The sequence below is a fragment of the Hyperoodon ampullatus genome (assembly GCF_949752795.1).
Source record: "Hyperoodon ampullatus genome assembly, chromosome: 18".
In the NCBI taxonomy this organism is placed as follows: Eukaryota; Metazoa; Chordata; class Mammalia; order Artiodactyla; family Ziphiidae; genus Hyperoodon; species Hyperoodon ampullatus.
The window spans coordinates 5923353-5947943 of NC_136931.1; the positions used below are offsets into that span (position 1 = coordinate 5923353).

General features: G+C 44.2%; 1 protein-coding gene across 1 annotated transcript in view; it reads right to left on the minus strand.

Moving 5' to 3' along the window:
* Positions 1-24591, minus strand: part of CDH13 (cadherin 13) — a gene marked incomplete at both ends in the record, with an annotated part of 1025013 nt that overhangs the window by 557579 nt on the left and 442843 nt on the right. The window contains one exon of the mRNA XM_079724018.1: positions 10999-11115. Coding sequence (XP_079580144.1) covers positions 10999-11115 — 117 coding nt within the window. The remainder of the gene's footprint in view (positions 1-10998; positions 11116-24591) is intronic.

Here is a 24591-nt window from a genome sequence, read left to right on the forward strand (position 1 = left end):
GCTACTCCAGACTTACGGAAACGAAACCTTGGGGATGAGGCCCAGGAATCCGTGTTTTCACAAATTTGTATGTACTTCAAAGGCCAAGAAGCACTGTCCTGGGATGTCAACAGTGGTTTTCTCAAGTAGGGGAACTGGGGAGGTTTTTCTACTGTTAAATATGTGTTTTTTCTTTAAAGTTTTTACACGAACATCTATTATTCTTATAATAAGGGGAAAAAGTTACTAAAAAAAGATAAGACAGATCTCTTCTATGGTATGTTAGGAATGATTTCCAGACGCAAGTAACAAAATAAAAGCACCACTTGTAAGGAATTTCAAGTTGTCAAATAAATAAACTAAAAATTGAGCAACATAGAGCCTGTGAATTGTGTATACTAATGCACAGCCAAACATCAGCATTCAAAGAAGAAATTACTAAGAAATGTATTTAGAATGAATTTGAGGCTAGAAGGCCAACAGTGAACACAGTTGTTATGCATTTCTGAGCTGCCAGAAAAAAACAGAAAAGATTTTAAATCTGCTGCAAAGAAGGACTAAACTAAAATCCCTAGGCATGGGTCAGGCAGGATTTGTGTTCAAACTTGGGTAGACACAGGAAAGGGACTTCTGCGAGTCTGCTGTTCCCTCAAGCCTGTTGCTGGTGCAAAATAAATCCATTCTCTGAAAGAAAGATCTTCCTTCCAGTCTGCATGTCCACCTCTGTGGAACATGCAGGTACCTCTGTTTCCTCTGGGAGAGGTGATCTTGTATTTCAAAGAAGGGCACCACAGCAGCCTCACTAAAGGTGAAACTTTGTTGAGGGGCATAAAATAGTTCCTTTACTTTCACAAAAGGTCTACCGACCCACAGCTATGCCCAGCATCGAGGTGGCTTTCCTCAGCACGCTACGGAGTTGCCGTGAGGCAAGGACAACTTCTGGCTGGTTCCATTTTTCCGAGTTACAGGATTGGGTCCGGCGTGGATCCTAGCTTCCCCAGCTACTCCCAGAACAGCTGTCCTTGCCTCACGGCCATATTCAGTTCTTCACGCTCTCCGGACGCACCAGCCTCTCTCTTGCCTCCAGACATCGGATCCTGCCTCCCCACTGCCTGGAAGATGCTCCTTCTGTCCACCCCCTTGCCTGCTGGTGCACAACAGTCAGGAGTCCACTTGGGAATTACGTCTTCCGTCTTCTTAGCGTCTCCATGCTCCACAGCTCTCTATCACGGTGCTTACCTGCCTGTTTACAGGTCTGTGTCTCCCCTGGAATGGATGTTCTTTGAGGGGGAATCTATGGGCAGTAGCCAGTGCAATGCCAGGCACATAGTTGTTTGATAAATATTTCTGAATGAATGAATGAATCAGTGAGGCCCAATTTTTCAGCATAGGAAGACTATCTCCCTGCCCAAGAGGCCTAAACTGAGGCTTTTCTTCATGTCATGATCCAAATCACCCAAGACAGGAGGAAACACTAGCATCTCCAATGAAACACCCACAGATGGAAATGTTTAAACTTGCAACAAAGGGTCTTGTATCCACCAACTCCCCCACTACTGCTTACAGAGGCAGGCCAAGCCCAGGTGCCTGGAAGGCACTGTGCCCAGGGACCCAGCCCCACAGTGAAGTCTCTCCCCTGTAACTCCATTTGGAAGTGAGGGCTAGTTTCAAGCTAGAAAAGGAAATAAATGTGGGTTTTTCATTCACTCCTCGCCCTCTGCAGAAAACCATCTATTGGCCTGTTTCTGTCTCCATCCATTTCTGCCTCGATCTTCTGCCCAACTGGAACTGGAGGTCTGAACACAAAAGGTCCAATCCATTCCCCATGGTGCCCCAGGCTCCGCTCCTTCTCAGCCCTTATTGACTGAGTCAGCTGTGGTCTTGGGGCTGAGAAAAATGAGCAGTGATATCTCTAAATTACACCAAAGTTGGCCTTTTCTGCTTTCGCTCTGTTCCTTGTGGCTCCCTTTGAACAGGGCTGTCAGCAGAGATACTGACAAAGAACATGTGGTCTGAAGGGAGAAAGTAGCTTTCTTTACAGCAAAGAGAGCCGTTTTCTGCTTGTCAACACGTGGTCTACTCTTTAAGCTAAGACATGACCTCTGGCCTCCACTCAGTGTGCAAACACACACATCAAATAAACATTTGTGCGGTTAACCTTCATTTCTCCACACTTCACAGAGAATTTTATCTCTACCTTTCTCATTTTCCAGGTAGAATTGGGACAACTGTCACAGAATTTGTCAGCCTCAGGAAACTGACTCAGGGAACTTTTGTGCAGAGGAGAGGCGTGGAGGAGCTCAAAGAACACAGGCTCAAGGTCTGCATCTACTCTGCACTGGCTGTGGGACCTTACACAAGTTACTTTGCGCACTTCAAGGAGCGAAGCTGTCCAGAAATGACCCCCGGTGCCCACTCTGGACAAGCAACAAGCTAAAGCCCTGGGATGGGTGGCTAAATGGGTAAGCCACTTCCCCAACTGGAGGTTCCACTCGAGCACTACTCCACATGGGGCCAGTGTATCCTGACCCTATCCAGGGTCACATTCTATGGGCCCAAGGTCACTGGTATGCTGGAGCCAGCTCCTACTGCTTCGTAAAAGCCAAGTGTTAAATATTTAAGAATTTTGCAAGTTGGCAGCTTGCAATTGGCCACTGCGGAGGTATTTACACCAGAGAAAGCATCAAACACTACAAGTCAGGGCTCCCCTTGTCCCCAGGAGCCAGTTTACTAGTATTACCACTGCCCCAGGCATCTGGCTTTGGACATCTGGAATCTCGGATGACTCCTATAAACCTGGGCACCTGCACTCAGGCTGCCAGATACCCTCAGAAGTCTGATTACCTGTCCACTGGCCAGCTAAGAAGGGAGAACCGTGGGAGCAGAGTGTCTTCTCTGGCAAACCTCTCCAGTGTGCTCAGCTGTCTGCACAGGCCCTAGCATCTCTCTCTGCAGGATGCTGGGGAATGGGGAGCAGTGCTTCTCACCTTTGGCTGACCCCTGGCTCGTATGTGTCCCTTCCTCTGTCTCCAAACAGCCTATTCCTTAACCCATGCCATGTGCTATTTTGAAATCCATCCAGAGCGCTAGTACATGGCAGATGGCAATGCTGCAGGAACTCAACTTACATGACCCAGTCTGTACCACAAGTAGACTACAAGTCTTGCATGGTGCTTGGCCTCAGTTTCCTCAATGGTACAACAGGGACATAAGATTGGTTGCTGAGAGTATGTGTGGTTTCTGCATGTGAGCGTGCTATGCAAACAGCAAAGACCCACGGAAACTAAACATTCGCGTATGTTACAGTGCAGAAATCATTGAAGAGTCCTAGGTTTCAGTACTGCCACTCTTTTAACCTGTGTTACCTTGGGCAAGTTACTTAACTTCTCTCAATTTCGATTTCCCCACCTGAGAAATGGGTGTAGTACCTTATAGGGTTGTTATAAGACCTGCACAGGACAACAATGAGAGCCATGTTTGGCTTAGATCCTGATACTCATTTGATGTGGAAGACTCTAGTGAATTTGAAAATTCCTCAATTCTCCTACCTCTAGGGTGCTAACTCAAGCTGAAATGCCGGATCCTTTAAGGTTCTCGAATAATTAAACATAAATTTGGTCTGAGGCCAAAAGTACATAACAGTAAAGCCCTAGGAAACTTTCACATTGAGAACTGCAGGGTGATAAACTCAGGGCTAAAAATATTGCTTCCTCTATAGGCTAAGATGCCTTTATTCGCTGGATGTATATCATGGAGGGCATTTTTGCATATATATGTCTTTGGCAAAGAACCAAAACAACTCAATTATGTTTTATCATTAATTAAACTTTGCAGAAAGAGGGCAACACTTGCTAATGGTGAATATAAGCTTTCATTAGACTTAGTCAAAATAAGTTAGAATTAACTCTGCTCAGTTGTGAATAGAAGTTTTGAGTTTTTTATTTGAGAAGATTTAAAATGTCATTGCATGTATGAATAAATGCAGAAATAGAGTCACTGTCTTTTCTCACTCTCTCTTTCTGCCTCTTTTTTTTTCTCTCTCTCCCCTCCTCCTTTTTACCCCCCTCTGTCTCTCTCTCCCTCCCCCTTTACACACACACACACACACACACACACACACACAATCCATCAGCATCAAATCTATCACGATCTGCTAAGGATGCTTATATGACCTGACATAATGGTTGACTGCCAAGCAATTTATCTGGTAGCCTCACTGCCACTGTGGAAAATTAAAATTTGCTGGAAACATCCAGACTGATCATATAATGGTCTGTTAATTCCTTTCTAACAAACCAGCTATGGTCACTTAAATTAGTAACCAGTGAATACCTTAGCCAACCAGCCATAGACCTGGTTAGAATTCAAGTCAAAGAATATCTGAGTCCCTACTATGTGTTAGGCACTGTACTGGATCACTCACTACCCTTGGTAAATTACAGTTAATGGGAAGAAAAATACAAAAGAAACTATATTGCTGCTCAAAATGTGTTGTGTCATCTAAGAGGTATAAACAAATGTGTAAAGGAGATCAAACAAAAATTCCATGGAGGAGACCGACTGCTATATTTAAAACAGATAACCAACAAGAACCTACTGTATAGCACAGGGAACGCTGCTCAATATTTTGTAATAACCTAAATGGGAAAAGATTTGAAAAAGAATAGATACATGTATATGTATAACTGAATCACTTTGCTATACACCTGAAACTAACACAACATTGTTAATCAACTATGCTCCAATATAAAATAAAAATTTTTTTAAATATAGGCTTTAGCCCAGCATTGCCCAATAGAAATATAAGATGAGCCATATAAATAAGTTAAAATTTTCTGGTAGCTACATTAAAAAAAGTAAAAAAAAACCCAAGAAAACATGAGATTAATTTTAATCATAGCAATATATCCAAAATAATTTTATTGCAACATGACATCTACATGAGATGAGATACATTCCATTAAAATCCTAACTTACATCTCAATTTGGACATTATATTTTCAACAAAAATATTTAATCTGTATTTCAATTAAAATTTACAAGATAGATTCAATATCTTGTAATAACCCATAATGGAAAATAATCTGAAAAAATATATATATATGTATAACTGAATCACTTGGCTGTTCCCCTGAAACTAACACTATATTGTAAATCAACTATACTTCAATTTAAAAAAATTAACAGTTGAAAAGTCAGATTCACATGCAAGTTGTTCCAGTAATTGGATCAAGCAGTAGTTTTTAAGTTTAAATTAAAATTAGTTAAAATTTAATAAAGTGCAAAAATCCAGTTCCTCAGTCACACTTGCTACATTTCAAGTGCTCAACAGCCACAGGTAGTTAGAGGCTGCCATGCTGGACAGAGTAGACGTGGAACTTTCTTCAGTGATGCAAATGTGCCATTGGATGTACAACCTTAGAATGTAAATGGGGTGGCCCTATGGAGTGAGGATGAAGAAGGCGTGTCCCAGAGAGAGGGAAGAGTCCAAAGTCATGGAAATATGAAATGCATATGTACAACTAGGTTTGCTGAAAGTTGAAATAAATTCTGCTGGTCATCTCACCAAGAAAATTTTGAGCACTAAGCTTCTGGACATCTTTGATCACCTATATTCAAATTTCTCTCCTATACAACAACCAATGGTAACTTTTAGTCACTGAATAAAACTGCTACTTGTTTGAAAATGGGGAAACGAAACAGATATAAATTTTTGAGAAGAGGCATGTACTTAGACTTGAATAAAAGTTGTGAAAAAATGGATTTTAAAAGGCTGATGATTATATAAAATAAATCAGGCAATAGAATGGAGCAAGGTACCCTAAGTCTACATTTCAGTAGAAAGGTGAGATGGAGTAGTGCTCAATGGGGATGGATTTAGTATCAGCTTTCTGGCCCAGCTTCTGGGGATGCAGCTTGGCACCCATGGGTTCGCAAAGTGTTACAAAGGACTATTAAATGGAGTAAAACAAATTTAATCCCAAGGCCGTAAGACTCCTTAGCACCTGTTTGCATAGGTGGGCATAAAGGGGAGATACAGAGTTCTTGGATGTGGGGAGACCTCTAACCATGGTATACATCCAGAACTCTGAAAAATATTTAGGACCTGCTGTAAATTGTCCTCAGGTGTGACTTACATTCCTGACACAATCAAAGCAGAGTCCTGGTTGAGTGGTTTTCATGATTTGGTCTAATGATCTATGTTGATTCCCTTTATGAAGGGCACATGGTCCCATTACGTGTTTCTTCCAGCCTGGGTTAAATATGTCCTTCTAAAGGCTCATTCTACCAATTTATAGGGGATATAAAAAAAGGAATTTCAGTAAAATGTACTTTCATTGGTTTTGATGAAAAGGGTTTGTGATGAAAATAGAATCTCTAACAAGCATTTCATAAATTACTTGCCTTTCAAACTTAATATAAAACAGAATAAAATACATCTCCAAAAGACCTCCTTGCTGCCTCACAGATTTCAAGTCCCCTGCTCTCAATCAACTCAAAAATCTCTACAGACGCAATCAAATATTTATCAGTGAAAATTGGTAAAACTGAGAAATTATTTATGGCCCAAATTTTGAAATAGTCATACATTGAAGGGGGAGGAAGAAAAAAAAAAAAGGTTATGCTGGGAACTATACATTTCTCTCCAGGGCACATACTCCCAGATCCTCCCTGCTGTCTAGAATTCAAAAATGGGAAGGAAATCACAGGTTTGAGGAAATGTGTTCACAGCTGGGTGTTTTACCCTTTTTTCAGAAACACTGAGAGATATGATGGAAAACCAGCCCCCAAATTCTAATAATTTAGCTACTTACCAACTAATTAATTATTTTGCAGATAGATAAAATATGTGTATGTCAAAACTTTGCCTAATACCTAGAGCTGCCTGCATAGCTTTTTAGTGAATATGCAATTCTACGTGGCATGGCCTTCAACTGTGAAAAACCTCCCACGGGGGCGAATTTGCTGCAGCACCTTGCTTTTGATATCGTTACCCTTTCGTATATGGGTCTTCTTTCTTTAAAGAAATTCAGATTGTGATAAAATATGACAAAAAAGAAAATAAAGAGACAAATACTTGGTCTCCATTCACCATCCTGAATTGTAAGACAAAGTACTTTCATGCCAACATGCCAGCTCTTCCGCCTTTTATAATAATTTTATACTTAAACTTAATTTTTCCCAACATTGCATTATGAAATTTCCAAACACGTAGGAAAGTTGAAAGAAGTTCACAGTGATCAACTGTGCTCAACACCTAGATTCCACCATTAACATTTTGCTCTACTTGCTTTGTCATATATCTATCCATTGATCCACCCTCTAACCATCTTATTTCTTGGTACATTTCAAGGAATTAAACTTAGTTTTAATGATATTTTAAAAAAGTAATTTTCAGCAAGGACATTTCACTCCATGGAAGACAATTCTCAGGTTGCACTCAGTAGACCTGAGCCTACTGGTTAAGAGTGCAGACTGTGAAATCTCAAAGAGGTGGCACAAAGCGTGCCTCTGCAGTTAAGTGTGTGACTTCGGACAGGTTACACCGTCCCTCTGAGTCTCATTACCCTCATTTGGCACCTTGGAAGATGATCCTCGTGGGGTTGTTATTATGAAAATTCAACATAATAGATGAAAAGTGCTTACACGTTACTGTGACAAATAAAGAATTTGTGATGATTTTTTCTACTCTTCTCTAATCCTGTGAGATCAAGGACTCTGTTTCCTTTGCTATTAAATCAGCAGCCCCTTGCACAGTGCCTTGTAAATAGCAGAGGCTGTATATATACTTATTGATATGAATTGGGTTAAATTTCAGAGGTTTTCCCTCCTGGGATGAAACAAGTACTTATTATTGGAGAGAGGCAAGTGCAGTGGCTTCAAAGGCACGAGGCACAAGAAAGTTAGTTGAGGAAACGAGTTGGGAGCAGGGGATGAGACAAAGAGAAAAAATCTGGCCTGCAAAGCAACAGTGTTTATATCAAGTTTAGTGATAGAGCAGAGTTCATCAGTGCCCAGTCCCAGTCCCTTGCACCTCACCTTTTCAGGGCACACCAGCCGCCATGATGCCTAAAGGCTCTCCCGCAAGCCTCAGAAGGCCATTGTGCCTGTGCACAGAACACAGGGCATGATGGATGTGCTGGGGAGTTTAGACTTCTGGGAGCAGCCCTCAACCAGACGGATAGGGCTGGTATATAAATACCCCAGCTCCCTCCTCCGTGGACAGGATAACCCTGAGAGTGTGTCTGACACCATCTTCTAGCCTTTCTCCGTGGGATTACAATCCAGTCACCCACAGTGGTAAACAGGCCTCTCAACTGGCTGCTTCCCCTTTCCTGCTTCACTCCTTCACTCCCTTACCAGTATTACTGGTATAGAAATTACCTGCATTTGAATTCTTGTCTCAGGGAACCCAAAGTAAGACAACTGTCTTTATGCCCACAGAATCTCTTCTTCAAATGGCATTCTACACTGAAATCTGATATGTAATATTTATAAGATTAGAGCTGCCTGACTCGCAGAGTTTGGGTGGATGGGAGTGGTGATGTGTGGAGGCCAAAGCCCTGCCTCCTGGGTCTCTTTTCCCTTCTCCCAGCCTCCCCAGCACTCAGTGAAGACTCCTATATCTTCTCACAGCTCGACAGAGCCTTGCTTGTCAGCTACAGGCAGAGTTGATTAGGATATGATATAAGATATAAAGAGAATAAGAGGAATGAATAAAAACAAGCAGAGACAAAGAGGAAAATATGTTCCTTCAAAGGCCTAAGAAGCATGGACAAACACATAATTTTTGCAAGGCAGTGCAGTTATTCTGTAAAAGCCATCGGGAGGTTGGGGAGGCTTTCACACCATTATGATGTTAGTAGACTACTGCACTTAGAAAAGCTGTTGTTTGTAGAGAACCCAGGCTGAAACCCAGGGTTGAACCCAGGTGGGCAGTACATAGGGGCTAAGGAGAGAGAAGTCTTCAGCTTGAAAAACAAATTGTGTTCTGAGGCTGTAACAAGTAAGAAACCATGCAGAAGAATGTCCTTGGTTAGCTGCATACTTATTGATCCATTATGTATCTCAAGGAAAGAGCCTTGTGAAAACTCCCTAAATATACTGAGGGGGGACAAATGTATGGGGTTGGAGGAAGCTTTAGGATGACCACATAACTTATTGTCCAAAGCTGGACAAGTTTAAGGGGAAAGGTGGTGTTCACAGTAATTATGCCAGGACAACCAAATTTCCAGGCAAGTGAGATGTGATAATTCACCCTTGTTGTAAACTAATTAATAGAATTGAAATTCCAATACTGAAAGTGTTCTAGTTTAGTGGTAGGCAGGGGAGGAGAAAGTATTTTAGGTCAGACCTCGGTAAACCTGAGTGTGCATCAGAATCACCCGGGATCTCTTAAAAAATGCTGGTGCTTGGTCTTCACCCCCTGACCAACTGAGTCAATTTCTGAGGGTGGAGACTGGCAGCTGTATTTTAACTGCCCCAGGTGATTCTGATGCACAGCGAGGGCTGAAAACACCAAGCGTACGTGAAGGAGACCTGCAGAACAAGGGTGCCACTTGTGTCTCAAACTGTCTGGGGGCAGAGGCTTGCAGACTTGAGGACTCTGGCCCCTTGGCGAGTGCTCTCCTTGGCCTCAGGGAAACCTACACAAAGGCCATGACAGACGCTACACACACACACACACACACACACGCACGCACGCGCACGCGCGCACACACACACACACACACACACACACGACTTTCCAGTGGTTTCTGGCTGCATGCACGATGAAAATCCTATTCATCACCATGGTCTCCAAGACCCACATGACAGGCCAACTTCTCTGACTTCAACTCTCATCACTCTTTTCCTTGATCACTACATTGCAGCCACCCAGGCGTTTTGCTAGTCAAATGCACCTCATTCTTTAGCACCTGCAGGCCTTTGCCCACGCAGTGGCCTCTGCCAAGAATACGGTTCTCCCGACCTCCCCTGGGCTGCCCCTTTCTCATTCTTCCCGCCCCCACTCAAACGTCAGGGATACGACGCAGCTGCTCCCGGTCATTTGTGTTGAGATTCCCTCCTCCCTCTACACCCTGGTCCTGCCATTACTCTCCTTCACATCACCCTGTGTCTGTTACTCACAGCATTTGTTATCCTCTGCAGTTTTCTCATTTATTTACTCATTGAAAACATCTATCTCCCCACTAGAACACAAGCTCTATAACCATAGGGGCTTGTATGCTTGTTCACACCTCCACTAAACCGATCTCAATCTTGTAGTCTGGCATATAACAGGTGTTCCTTGTTGATTCAATGACTAGATAAACAATCCAATAGCACCAGCCATTCAGATCATCCACTCAACTAACCACCATTGTTCAAATTCAGAGATCATTGAAAAATGTGAACTGGTTAAAATTCAATTCTCCATGTCAGCTTTTCTATGGGGAGAGGATGTGCTGACCAGGCAACATCAGTATTTCTGACTATTTAACAGTGACTATTTCTTCCTGGAAAAGTTGTTTCTCTGATTCATTTGACTGTGCTTTCTGGATCTCGTTAGTATGGTTTAGTTCCTCTGATCTAGTTTTGTTTTTAGAGAGGTGACCCAATGGTGCTCCTGGACCTACACATTTGAAAACTAGGATCTAAATAAAAGGACACATATCATCATCCTGGTATACTAAGGGGACTTATCTGGCTGATGGCCTGGGCATCATCTACAAAAGCAGTGAGTCTATTTCTTAACCAATGACATCCTCATGTCACAACTCTTACATCATTATCTACCATGTAGATCTCAAAGTCATGACAAAGGTGGTGTTGTGTTTTTGTTTTTGTTTTTGTTTTGTAAATTCCCTTTTTCATGACCTTTGACATTCTTTTCTTGGCAAAAACCTTTGGCCTCTTACCATAGAGGATCTGAGGCCAATTCCTGCTGGTCGCCAAGCCAGTCAGAGTCAGCTTGTCTCCTCTATGCTCATCTCACAATAAAAGCATGCTTTGGCAGTTTTCTTTTGTCTGACTTACCTTGCCAACATCTCTTGGGAAAGGTTGTCTCTGATTCTCCGGAATTAAAATGGGAGATACCACAATGGACCTCTTTTGTCTTGGGACAGGAGAAGTTCTTTCAAATTTAAATATATCCTAAAAGAGAAAAAACAAATCAATTGACTAAAATCCCCCACGGAGAAGATGTAGCAGTCTGCTCTGAGATATGGCTCCTTTGTTGTGAAAGCATACAGCTGTTTGGACATTGTTAATTTTATTCTATCAAACCTCATTAGCGTTAGCAAGTACATCATTAGAATTATACTAAAGCTGACATTGTGATTCACAATGACTATCATTAAGCTGTTTAATCCCATCTTCTGAATCATTCAGTTCACAGTGTCAGTCTTGATTTATACATCCTTCCATGCTTGTGTATTCCCATTCTTAATCTGTCAAGTGAGGAGATTACTTGGCTGGTCACTAACCCACAGAACTCGCTGGATACAAGTGTGGCTCTCCTCACGGCCAAATGCAAGGTCCTCACAATCACAAATGAATAGGGATGAGGGGTAATCACAGTATTCCAAACACAACGTTCCATAATGTCAGGCATTATGGAGACTCTTAGTCAATGTTCTGTCAAAGTCTGTTTGCTATGATTAGTGGGTCCACTACTGGAACTCACTCCCCACACAGTACGTCCCAAACTGCAATCATTGGAACAACACTGTGAGAACTTCTGTCTTATCTGTAATTCACCTTTTTAATTAAATAAATGGATGCAAAAAGGGAAACTTTGTGCCATTATTTTAAATATTGTACCAGTATGGCTTCTCATAAAAAGTATGAAAACATAAAAATAAACAATGAGATCAATGATGTTATTAAATTTGAGCTGGAAACTTAGGTGGGTGGAAAGTTTCCTCTTTTTGAAAGGGAGATAAGAAAAGCCTAGAGGGGCGTTAAAGGGTTGTGAGCACTGAGCTGAGACTTTCTCCTTGATCCAATCAGAGGACTGAAAGAGAATTAAAAATGGGATGTCATTTTCAATATATAAACCAATCACATTCAATACCACACACTAAAATTATCTGAGGTACCACCAAAAGCAAGCATCTCAAACTCTGGACAATAAGTTCCTATGAAAATCATGTGGCAAATTATATTTAAACACCATCACTGACCCATGCTCCATAAAAGTGTATGCATGTACATGTATATATATATGACAGTGATATAGTTTTATACATATATAATAGTTTTATTATTATTATTATTATTATTATTTTGGCGATACGCAGGCCTCTCACTGTTGTGGCCTCTCCCGTTGTGGAGCACAGGCTCCGGACACGCAGGCTCAGCAGCCATGGCTCACGGGCCCAGCTGCTCCGCGGCATGTGGGGTCTTCCTGGACTGGGGCACGAACCTGTGTCCCCTGAATTGGCAGGCGGACTCTCAACCACTGCGCCACCAGGGAAGCCCATATTTTTATTATTTTAAAAAATATCTACTTATTTATTTGGGTGCAGCGGGTCTTAGTTGTGGCACATGGGATCTTTAGTTGAGGCATGAGGCATCTTTAGCTGCAGCATGCAGGATTTAGTTCCCTGACCAGGGATCGAACCCAGACCCCCCACACTGGGAGTGCAGAGTCTTAACGACTGGACCACCAGGGAAGTCCCAATATACAATAATTTTAAAGGAAACTCTATATAAGAAAAGTCAAGTAGGAAACAAGACCAGAGAAGGCTATGAAAATGTATATAAATAGTCTTTCTCTTGATTTTGGTCAGATTGTAAACTGATGTTATTCTTGTGGAGGGTAATCAGGCAGTATTTATTTATCAAGAACCTTACAAGTGTACATATCCCTTCAGTCTGTAATCTCATTCCTAGGAATACATCCAAATGCTAAATTCAAAAGAGGAAAAAACTGAAAGCAGGAAGATGTTTAGTGAGACATTATTTATAAAGAGCAAAAATGGCAAACCACGTGAATGTTCAATTGCAGGAGAAGGTTAAATCTGGGTGCATCAGCAGGAGACACTCTGAGGCGGTCACCAATAAGGCAGTTGTAAAGACCACGTTCTAACCACTGTGATCAGCATTTGACTGCTTCCACAATCACAACCACAAACTATTATAATAACAATTTATTAAACATGTGTTGGGCCATGTGCTACGCACTTTACATGTGTCTTTGCTAACATTTGCAATAAACTTCTCAAGTAAATCCTAGCCCACCTTAACCAATGAGGAATGTTAAGCTGTGAGAGGTTATATAAATTGCTGCAATTCACCTAATTAGCTGAGAGAATATGTAAGATAATATGTGTAGGAAAATACAGAATACCATATTCGTTGCCCTCTACTTTATATAAACTATACTGAACATAGAAGAAGAATATTCAAAACCTTAATGAATAAGTCCAAATAAAAGACTGCTTGGGGACTTCCTTGGTAGCACAGTTGTTAAGAATCTGCCTGCCAGTGCAAGGGACATGGGTTCGAGCCCTGGTCCGGGAAGATCCCACACGCCACAGAGCAACTAAGCCTGCGCGCCACAACTACTGAAGCCCGCGTGCCTAGAGCCCGTGCTCCGCAACAAGAGAAGCCACCACAATGGGAAGCCCGTGGACTGCAACGAACAGTAGCCCCCTCTCGCCACAACTAGAGAAAGCCCGCATGCAGTAACGAAGACCCACAGCAGCCAAAAATAAAATATAAATAAATTAATTAATTTAAAAAAAAAGACTGCTTGGTTTCTAAGAAGAGCAAAGACTCAATATTCAAGCAAAGACAGAAAACTGGAGTGTGTAAAAGACAGTGAAAAGGGGCTACCCTGGTGGCGCAGTGGTTGGGAGTCCGCCTGCCGATGCGGGGGACGCGGGTTCGTGCCCCGGTCCGGGAGGATCCCACGTGCCGCGGAGCGGCTGGGCCCGTGAGCCATGGCTGCTGAGCCTGCGCGTCCGGAGCCTGCGCTCCGCAACGGGAGAGGCCACAGCAGTGAGAGGCCCGCGTACTGCAAAAAAAAACAAAACCAAAACCAAAAACAAAAAAGACAGTGAAAAGAAAGAATCAAAAGGGTTAAAATGACAAAAAACCAACCAACAGGGGCTTCCCTGGTGGCGCAGTGGTTGAGAGTCTGCCTGCCACTGCAGGGGACACGGGTTTGAGCCCTGGTCCGGAAGGATCCCACATGCCGTAGAGCAGCTGATAGTGTAGGCACACGTAGGGCCGTGTGCCACAACTTCTGAGCCTGCGCTCTGGAGCCCACGAGCCACAACTACTGAGCCCATGCGTCACAACTACTGAAGCCCACGTGCCTAGAGCCTGTGCTCTGCAATGGGAGAAGCCACTGCAATGAGAAACCCGCACACCGCAACGAGGAGGGGCCCCAGCTCACCACAACTAGAGAAAACCCGCACAGCAACGGAGACCCAACATAGCCAAAAAAAAAAAAAAAAAAAAAAAAAGCCCAACCAACACACCAACCAAATAAATAAATAAATAACCCAACCCCAACCATGTAGAAAATAGCAGAGAAAGAAAGAGTGGGACAGTGAGAAGACAATGAAAAACAGAGTGGATTACATCCATAAAACACTGATGTATAACATCTGTAAAGAGGCTTATTAGGGAATGTGAAAAGAACAGAAAACATGTAAAATACGTGCAATATACGAATCTTATTTACAATAAAAAAATTCTTGAAGCTTGTATGAAGGAAAGTCTAGGAAAGCACTTTAAAAAGATTTAAAGTCCTATGCAAATGTAAGGGATTGGTGATTCTATTCTATAATAGAGCAAAAGTAGGTTTCCATTCATTATGACGATATATGTGAAAATGTATGTAAACCATTGAAAAGCATACTCACTGTCAGTAACAAACATTCCATTGCTTGCAGTACAGAACTTACTTGTGTTTACAAGCCTGTGAATGGGTGACAGGTGACCAGAGTGGTCAGGTTCCTGAGTCCCCATTTCTACCTCTGGCATCCTCCCAGCTTACCAGCTACTGAAGCCCACACTGCCAGTCCATTTCCTTCACCCTCACACCCCAGCAGCTTGGTAATAAGGACACCTGTGTAAACCCCTGGCTCTAAAGTACCTTCGAAGAGAAGCAGGAGGCTCTGAGTCTCAGCATAGGAAACAGCATCTGGAAGGGGGGGGGTGGAGGTAGAGTGACCACTTGTAGACAGGCCTCCGCGTGCACAGGACGCTGTGAGCCCACCACGGTGGGCAGGACTGGGGCATCCTTTTTCTGCCAACTCAACTTTTTTGTGTTACAATGGCAGGGACCTCAACAAAAAACGGGTCCATGACTGCGATTCTATGTCTGTGGCTCCACTTCTGTCTTTGTGATTTATGTGTCTCTATTAACTACGTGTTTGTGGACACATGTCTACCTTTGGTCAGGTCTGTGGTAATGAGTCTGTCTGTGTGCTCTGAAGCCAAGTGCTTTTCTGTGACTGGGGCCCTGGAGGAGCCATAGCATCTAATTTGATTGACAAATACCATATGCACATCTAGGCACGTGTGTGTGTGTGTGTTTGTATCTGTCAATCTATCATGTGAAGCCTTTGAATGCAACAGGATGTGGCCGTAACCTCAAAGAAAGACAAGACGGAAGCAGTGAGGTTTAAAAGTATGTGACTAACTCAAGAGATGTTTACAGAAGAAGAGACAGAGGTGTGGGAAAGATCAGAGCATCAGGCTAAAGGAGAGGCTGTGTTAGGACTCCCTGTCTTCTGGTGCTGCCATTACCAAGTGGGAAGTAAAACACTGCCTGCTAAATCAGTAAACAAAGGATCTAGCCAGCACACTACAGCTGCCTGGACGGTGCAGCCCGAGGAAACTCAGGATGAGAAAACACAGGATGCTGGCCCCAGATAGCTGAGGTGCGTATCAAAGGGATGATTTCAGTGAAGCCAGACTCTTGCATCTTCCCATACATAGAAAAGCGCTGAATCCCTTAACTTGAGGTATCTAGTTTTCTGTTATTAACAGTAACCCTTTGTTCCAAGTACCTGGTGTTGTTGAAAAACCTCCTCTATATCCTGGCTTACCCCCTTTCCTCTTCTCAACAGTTTTCTCAGCCTATATCTGAGATGCTGTCTCTGGGCTTGAAGTCCTAAGAATGTTCACCATATAAAACATAACTTTCAACTTTTAAGTCGTGCATCTTTTTTTTCAGCCGACACAAGATAGTGGGTAAATAGGAAAAAGGCAGCTCTGGAAACAGATGATGGGTGTTGTGACTTTGAGGGCAGCCAACATAGTTTCCTAGAGGGTGTGTAAGTAGTTGCATTCAGGAGGGAGAGATGAATGGGGACAAAAAGTGTCACGATCACGCACGTACAAGCTCAGCTAGACGTGAAGGAGGAGCTGACCCCATCCAGGTTATGTGCAGGGAAAAGGGAGGAACTCAATCATCCGATGAGTTTCTAAAAGGCTAGCAAAGGCCACAGAAAGGTTAGCTGGCAAAAGGGGGAAAACCAAAAGGACAAAGAGATGAGGATTTCCAAAAGGAGAGAGTGCACGGCCACATCACACAACGCAGGTGTCCCCTCCAGCAGGCTGAACACCATGAGGAGGCTGTCGGGTTGACGATGAACAGGGAACTGATGACTTCAGGAAGACAACTTTAGGAGTGTGTTAGGGTCCAGGGTCAGAGGAACCAATGAGAAGTGAGGGCTTTGGTGAGGAAGGAAAGAAGCTGGAAGAAGCTGGAAGTTTGTCAGCTCAAGGGAAGACCAGGAAGGGTGCTGGGCTGAGAGGCGGGGGTCAGAAGAAGGCAGCCATAGTGTTGGGTGAATGAAGACACAGAAGGGAGGTGACCCCAGAGGGAGACGGATGCCTGAAGGAGGTGGGAAGGGAGTGCATCAGCAGCACGATCAGCCCCAGAGAGGAGGACAAGGAGGGCTTTTAGGGGAATTTCTCGTCTGTAAAGGACGAGAACTCTCCTGCGCTCTTGGTTATCAGAATGAAATGAGAAATGGCACTTGAAGGTGGTCTGCACTCTCCAAAGAACAGCACAGAAGTGAAGGATGGTCTTATTCATACCAGGACAGCGGATGTGAGGAAATGAAGACAAGCCACTCGGTGCCTTTTAGGAGTGAGTAATTCAGCTGTGGGTGGTCTGAGGCCAGATCTTAAACAGACACTTGCAGACACGCAGCCACCTCCAGATTTCTAGACTACTAGACACATGCACACTGACATCAAAGTTCTCTCTCACTAAGCACAAACACTCATGCACTCGTGCACGTGTACACACTCAGAATCCATTTGATAGGGTCACACACATACACTGACACACACACACTCATTAACAGATGCCCATGCAACAGACACACATCACATGCCTAGACCCAAGGACACATACAACACACCTTCCCCCTGCAAACCAACACAGTTCCCTCAGCCACAAGCACACACACACACACACACACACACACACACACAAAAACACGGGGCATGCACAGGAGAGTGCACGAATAGCCATGTGCCTTCAGTCAGTGACCAATGATCCATCCACGTCTTTGAGCCTGGAAAAGCTGAAGGCTTGCAGGAGCCTCTTTCAATCTTGCTTAAGTCAAAGGGCAGAACTCTGTCCTCTGGCAGACTCACTCATGCAGCATTTTACTACAGGGAATTGTCACCCTTACATAAATATCTCTCGTCTCCCATGGGCTGATTGGGGCCTGTGTCTTTCTGTCGAAGGGTACTGGGGTTTACAATCTCATGTGCTTTCCTCCCTGATTCTCAATCTCAGGAGAAATTGGCAGTGCATTAAAAGCAAGTTTCATGCTACCTGGGGGTGTCGCATCACACAGTCCCAAAAAGCACCCTGGAAATAATGAGGAGGCCCCTGCAACTGTGAGGGACAGGGGAGGGGTTGGGGGTGGGAGGGGAGGATGGGGGCCAAGGGAAGGAGGAAGGCAGAAAGGATGAAGAACGTGACCAGGAGAGGAAGAGTGGATTTATTTTCATTCATTCATTTCTTCAGAAACTATCTGTCGATCCCTTCCTTCCTGCCAGGAGTAATTCTCGGCATCTGGGACAGTGCAGTGCCCGAGAGACAGAAGCTCCCTGCCCTCATGCAGCTCACATTCTAGATGGAGGAGACAGACAGTGAACACGGTCCAGGAGAACAGATAGGCAGGGAGGGCTGACTGTGCGCAGACGAGGGGAGGCCAGGACGGGCCCACTGGGAAGGCGGCCTTGGAGGATGAAGCAAGGAAGGCGCCCTGTGGCGGGACGAGGGACCACCAGCAGCAGGAACAGACCCTGGCAAGTGTGAGCTGCAGGGAGACCTGGCCTGGAAGAACGGGGGAGACAGTCCAGGGAGCTGGTAAAGGGAATTCAGATCCTGGATGGCCAGCCACGTACACTGCAGAGAGCACTTGGGCTTTTACTCTGCGTGAGATGTGAGTCATGGGAAGGTGTTCTGTTTGTTTCTTTCTTTTTGTGGGCGGGTTTTAAGCTGAAGAATGACATGAACCCACTTACAATTACATATATATCTACACACACACACACACACACACACACACACACATTTCATGTTGGCTGCCACGTGAAGAACTGATTTTAAGGGTTAAAGTAAAGAAATGTTTATCTGTTGCGTTTCTTCCTTTTTCCAACCCTGTCTTCACAGAGCACTGAGATTCCTCCTAAAATGCAAATCTGAGCTTTGGATCTGGGGAAGAGGAGAGCTGGGGTCAACTCTCCCTGGTCAGAGTCCCTCTATCCTCCTGCCTTCCCACAGTGTTTTAAAGGTGTTATCTAGGTACAATTTAAGTACCGTTACATTTACCCATTTTAAGGGTGCAATGCAACGATATCAGGAAGTTTACAGAGTTGTGTGATCATCACCACAAACTAATTTTAGAACATTTCCATCAGCCTCCAAAGAAACCTCATGCCCATATGCTCACTCCCTTGTTCTAAGCCCCAGCCGCTGGCAACCATGAATCTACTTCCTGTCTGTACGCATCTGCCTTCTCCAGACATGTCCTAAAAGGAATCACAGTATGTTTTCACAGTATTTTCATAGACTCTGCCTCCACTTCATAGTTGATTTGAAGATCATGAAGCAGAAAGGGATACAGTTAGTGGTAAGGGGTGTGTAAGGCCAGCCCCCGGCCTCCAGGTGCAACCATGCTCAGGGGCACCCAGGGTCCCAACTGGCCCCAGGCTGGCTGACAGCCCTGCTGTAATCGCAGTCCATGTCTCCTGGGTTCACCTCTTCCCACTGCCCCCTCCTGCTGCCCTCATCTCTGTGTGGACGCAGACACCCCTCCCCTTCTCCACAAAGATCTCTGAGTCGCAAGGTTTGTTCCCAGAGAACCCACCTAGGACATCGTCAAGGCAAGAGCTGTCCGGAGTAGAGACTAACCGGGCTGGTGCCCCAGAAGCGAAGGGGAACAGAAAGGTGTGGGCCCAGACTGCTGCTCTACAGCTGGGACCACTCTGCATGTTTTGGCTGTCACGGCTCCCTCCCTCCACGTCCAGCTGAGGGCTGAAAAGTCTTCCAAGAGCCACTCCAAGAAAGTAGTGAGATTTGAGAGGAACAGCCCTGCCCTCTTCACAGTGAACCCAAGGCCAGACAGCAGCTCGGACCTGTCTTGCTACCTGGCAGAGCGTCCTCATGAGCCAACACCCAAAGGGGCAGGAAGTGGCCAGAGAACTCATATGTGCCCGCCCTAGTTCACGTCTCTGCATGAGGTAATAAATGAGAGGGGAAAAGAGCAACAATTTTATAAAGAAGCCACAAGCCACTGCCTTTGTTCTCTCTCCAACTTTGTAACTTTTGGGCAAAATTATGTGCTAAGAGAAGTTATTTTAACAGGGAAAAGCATCATAGATGCTGGCAGCATCCCTCTGGCTGAAGCAGGGAGTGCAGGGAGGGCAGTGCCAGCTGAGACTTTTCAGCCTGGCCTGACTGTGGACAGTCCTGTAGATCATGTTGGGAAGGTCTGATGTGCTTCCCAGGCAGCGGGGAGCCTTTACTGGTTTCGTGCAAAGGTATGATGCTTTGGGTTTGAATTCCATGTCTGGTTGAAAGGTCATGAGAATTATTCCTTTGATGAGTTTGAAGCCTGGGTTCTGGACTCATGTCTGAAGGTCACAGCCTATTCCTTTCTTATCTTTCTAATCCTAAAATATACTTGGCATCCTGGCCCTGGACTCACTGAGTCTGCCAAAGGAAACACTGCTATTTAGTGAGTAGCTATTATGTGCCAGGCACTGTGCTAGGCACACTGTGACATTATCTCATTTAATACATCCAACAACTCACAGGTAGAACCACCATGCCTGTTTTCCTGAGGTTCAAAGATATAAGAGACTTATCCAAAGTCACTTAGCTCTTAAGTGAGAGATGGGAACGCAGGCCTCTGTGACCCCAGTGCCCCCTGATCCAAGCAGGATGCTACTCACCTCCCCAGGGCTGTGCGTGGAGAAAGCTCCTTACTCAAGTATAACTGGAGAATCACAACTCTAACTTTCGCAGAGGATAGGTAGCAAACGTCAGTCAGCCTCCGGCTAAAAGGAGTGGCTATACCTTTAACGCAGGGGGACAGTTTAATTGTCTGCAAATTTCTGCAAATGAGTGGAGCAGCAGAAATCAATCTCCAATTTATCCCATTCTTGCAGCTGATCTCAATGTGCTGCAACGTGCTGGGAGGAGGGTTCTGTGCTACTCAGTTTGCATTTCATATGCAATCAAATGCACCATTCAGCCAGCGTTGCTGTACCTGGGGTGAGATTTAAAGTTTGCTTTATTACCTCCTGGGGCTGAAGTTTGCCTACTTAAAGGAAGAAACAGTCCACAAACACCAAACTTTCAGCGGCAAATTTAGGAAGTTGGAGGGCCAATATACTAAGTTTGCATCATTTCCAGCTATCTATTTTCCCAATATTCTGGAGGCCAAATGTCAGCTGACCTGAGTCATCTGTTGCAGGTTTACAGGACAGAGTTATGCTGACAATAAAATGGGGCGGTATGGAAATTGTCCATTAGTATGGAAATGTGTACTATGGAGCTAATTTTAAAGCTGGAGTGGGGTGGGGAGATGATGGCTGGTGGACTCCTAGGGTGCGGCGAAGCCAATCTGCTATTGTAAATTATCCCACACCTGCTTTCCAAGGCCTGCTGGCATACAGCTGGGAGAAATGGGTGCAGACCACTGTTCCTGAGAGTCCCCAGGCACCATGGTTTTCCAGAAGTGACCACCAGTGACATCAGAAATGATTTCTCCAGTAATGAGTCACTATCAGGGGCTTTGGGGATGTCTGATCCAAAAACAAGAAACCTCACAGTGACAGTCCATAGCAGAGCATCTCAATGATTAGCACCAAAGAAGTGATAAATTCCCAATAAAAATAAATGTGACAGTCATTTCTGTTAAGTATGTTTAGGGTGGGAAAGAAACGGCTTTGGCCAAAGTAATCAACAGAGAAAAAGTTTTACCAGAGGAGTTTGCAATTTGAGTGATGACTCCAGAAGTTCTCTGTCCAGCAGCCAAATAGATCTTTTAAAACATTCTCCTTCCTCTCGTTAATGCCGTTATTTGCTTCCCCTTGTGAAAGGATGAAGCCGCCAATGTTACCAAGGCCAGCAAGGGCCAGCAGGTTTGGCTGCCAATGGCGCTCCGACTTCAGGTGCCCTCACTGTCCTCCTGGCTGTGCTTCTGCAGCACGAGCCACCTCGGCATCCTCAGGTCGCAAATGCTTACTTCCGGGCTTTCCACCTACTGTTGCTCCTCATCATTCCTCCCTTCTTGTGCCTGGTTGACCCCTCGATCCATCCATGTACTCCCAGCTCAAGCACCCCTTCTAGACTTCTTCAGTCTCTTTTGCTGGGGGGGTTGCCTGCAGCCTGCCCGTTGCATCCAGAGCTCTTATTCAGCTTCTGATTAATTACACATCCATTCAGTGTTTATCAATGTCTGCCTTCTGCACAGGCTACCAGCTCCATGAGGCCAGGCAGCACGTCTTCCTGGTTTGCTGCTGTGTGCCCTGGTTCCTAGTACAAGGCCAGGCACATAGCAGGGGTCCAAAAAGTATTTTTTTAAATACTATTAAGATAAAAAAAAATTATTAAATGAATATAGGGTTGTTGTAGAATTCAGATAATCCAGGGCTTAGCATAGTGCCTGGTTCATGGTATCTGCTCCATAGTTATGTCTGATAAGTAGATGAATAAGATGCCTATGATTCCATGTTGATTTCCTCAAGCCAAAAATAGCCTCTGTAACAAGACAATCACCACACTCTGTTTGGATTCTTTGACCCTTCAGTGTTTTGTGAAGTCACTGAGTCTATAGAAATTTTTTAGAAAATTCACCCCTTGGACTGCCCAGCAGAAGACCATAGCTTTCTGGAAGAAATGACAATTGAGCTGAGACTTGAAGGCCAAGTGGGGTTCATCCAGGGAAACGAGGAGGAGAGAGAGTTCCTGGCCAGGGGATCAGCAAGTGAAAGGGCACAGAGGCAGAACACGGCCAAAGACCAGAAGGGCTGAAGCAGAGAGGGTAGGGCTCCAGAAGCTTTGGGAAAGGCTGGAAGGGGAGGAGAGGGCAGGCCTCTTCCATTCATAGGACTGTTCTGAATCCTGAGGACCATGAGGAGCCCCTGAATGGTTTTAAGCAAAAGTCTGGGATCTGACCTTGTCTTTGACCTTGCCCTGTCAGAGCTGAGGGGCCACACCTGCAGAACACATTTTCTTAAATAAACTTTCCCTCCTGATATTTGTCACCCTTACTTGAAAAGTTGGACTTAAAGATAAAACACAAGTAAAACACCCTCCCCCCACCCACACATATTCTACCACTTACTCTAAAACATCAATTTCCCCATGTTAGAACTGCTAGTTAAAAAATAAATAAAAGCAAACGCTTTGGATGAAAATGTGCCAAATCACACTTCCAAGACGGAATTGCCTCCGAAATATTTCATGAATCTAGCAGGAGCAGTAACAACACAAATCAGTACTTGCTGGTTTCAAGAGAGGTGAAAAATGTTTTAAACATATTTACATTCTTTAGTTAGAGGTCCATTCAACCATGTGTGACGGTGATGGGAATATAATGGAGACAATTTTCCTTTATCTGCCCTGGCATTGATAAAATATGCATGTTAAAGAGCTACTTCTGAACACCTGGAGGTATCTTGCGGAGTGTTACAGATGGGCTTATTTTTCTAACATACATATGTAGTCCGGCCTCAACAGCTGTATTCATCTCAGTATGTATTCAGGATGCGTGAGCACGTAGCCCAGATCCCGTGCTTTCTGGTTGGCGTGAGCTCATAAATGTGTGATTGGCCTTCAAAGAAAGTGCCTGTTAGAAAACCCACATGTGGAAAAACAATGCTTTTCAATTCAGTGCGTACGTATTGGGTGTCCGTCAAGTGCTCTTCCAGTGCAAGTTTCACAATTAATGATAGTGACTATCCTGTGGGTACCTCAAACACAACATGTCTTAAACCAAATTGAGTCCTGTCCTTCCACCCACTCTTGCCCAAACCCATAAGGTTTCCGGCTTCCCTTTTCTCAGCTGTTGAAGGGCTAGACGCTTATTTCCTATGGATGGTTTACTTCGTTTCTGCCATACCGCACTCCCAAGTGGTTGCCAACTCCTACAGATTCCACCCAGGGGATTTTCCCTGGAATATATCCCTTCCTTCTCTAGAACCCTGTTCCCTGACATGTTGTCTGCTCTCCTGTAGCCCACCTGCAGGTTCTTCATGACTCATTGCTCCTTTTTATACAGGGGCCCCCTGGATAGTAGAGTCACAACCAGGACCTCAACACTCTTAGTCTGGGCTTCCCGGAAACAGACACTGAGGTAAGAATTTGGGGGCAAATAGTATTTTAATATATTTTCTAAAGTTTCTATAATGAACCTATTCTATTTACAATCAGTACAAAATAAAAAGAATTCATTTACTCACAACCCTGTATCAGACAAACAGAAATACTATTCTAAATATATACTACATAGAATAGTATTTCTGTTTGTCTGATACAGGGTTGTGAGTAAATTAATTCTTCCTTCCTGCTTTTAATATACTTTTTGCTCAAGTTGAAATTGGTCTGAATAATTTTGTATCTTGTGTTTTGAACCTAATGATAAATAGCAAGTTTTCTTCCCGCCCATGTTGCAAATTTTGTAAACATCATTTGGTAGCTGCACAACACATCATGTGGACGCATCAGCCCGTATTTAACCATTCTCCTGATGTTATGCCCATACGTTTAGGTTCTTCCAATTCTGTTATTAAAATGCAAATAAAATATCACTGTATGTAAAGTTTTCTTTGCTTGTTTGTTTTTCTCTAAACAGGATTCCTTAGAATGGACTAGCAAAAATGGGATTACTAGGTCAAAGTTGATGAACGTTTTAAAGGACCTGTCCCATGTTGCCAAACCCCCATCACCACTGGAAACAGATTTGATCTTGCCATGGCTGAGCATCCCCAAGTGGTTCCAACACACCTCTCTGGCCGCAACCCCTACAGCTCCAACCATACCGCTTTTGCCCAAACTTGCCAGGCTCTCTGGTGACTTTACACCTTCATTGCCCTGTGTTCCTCTAACCTGGCTATTCTCTTCCCACT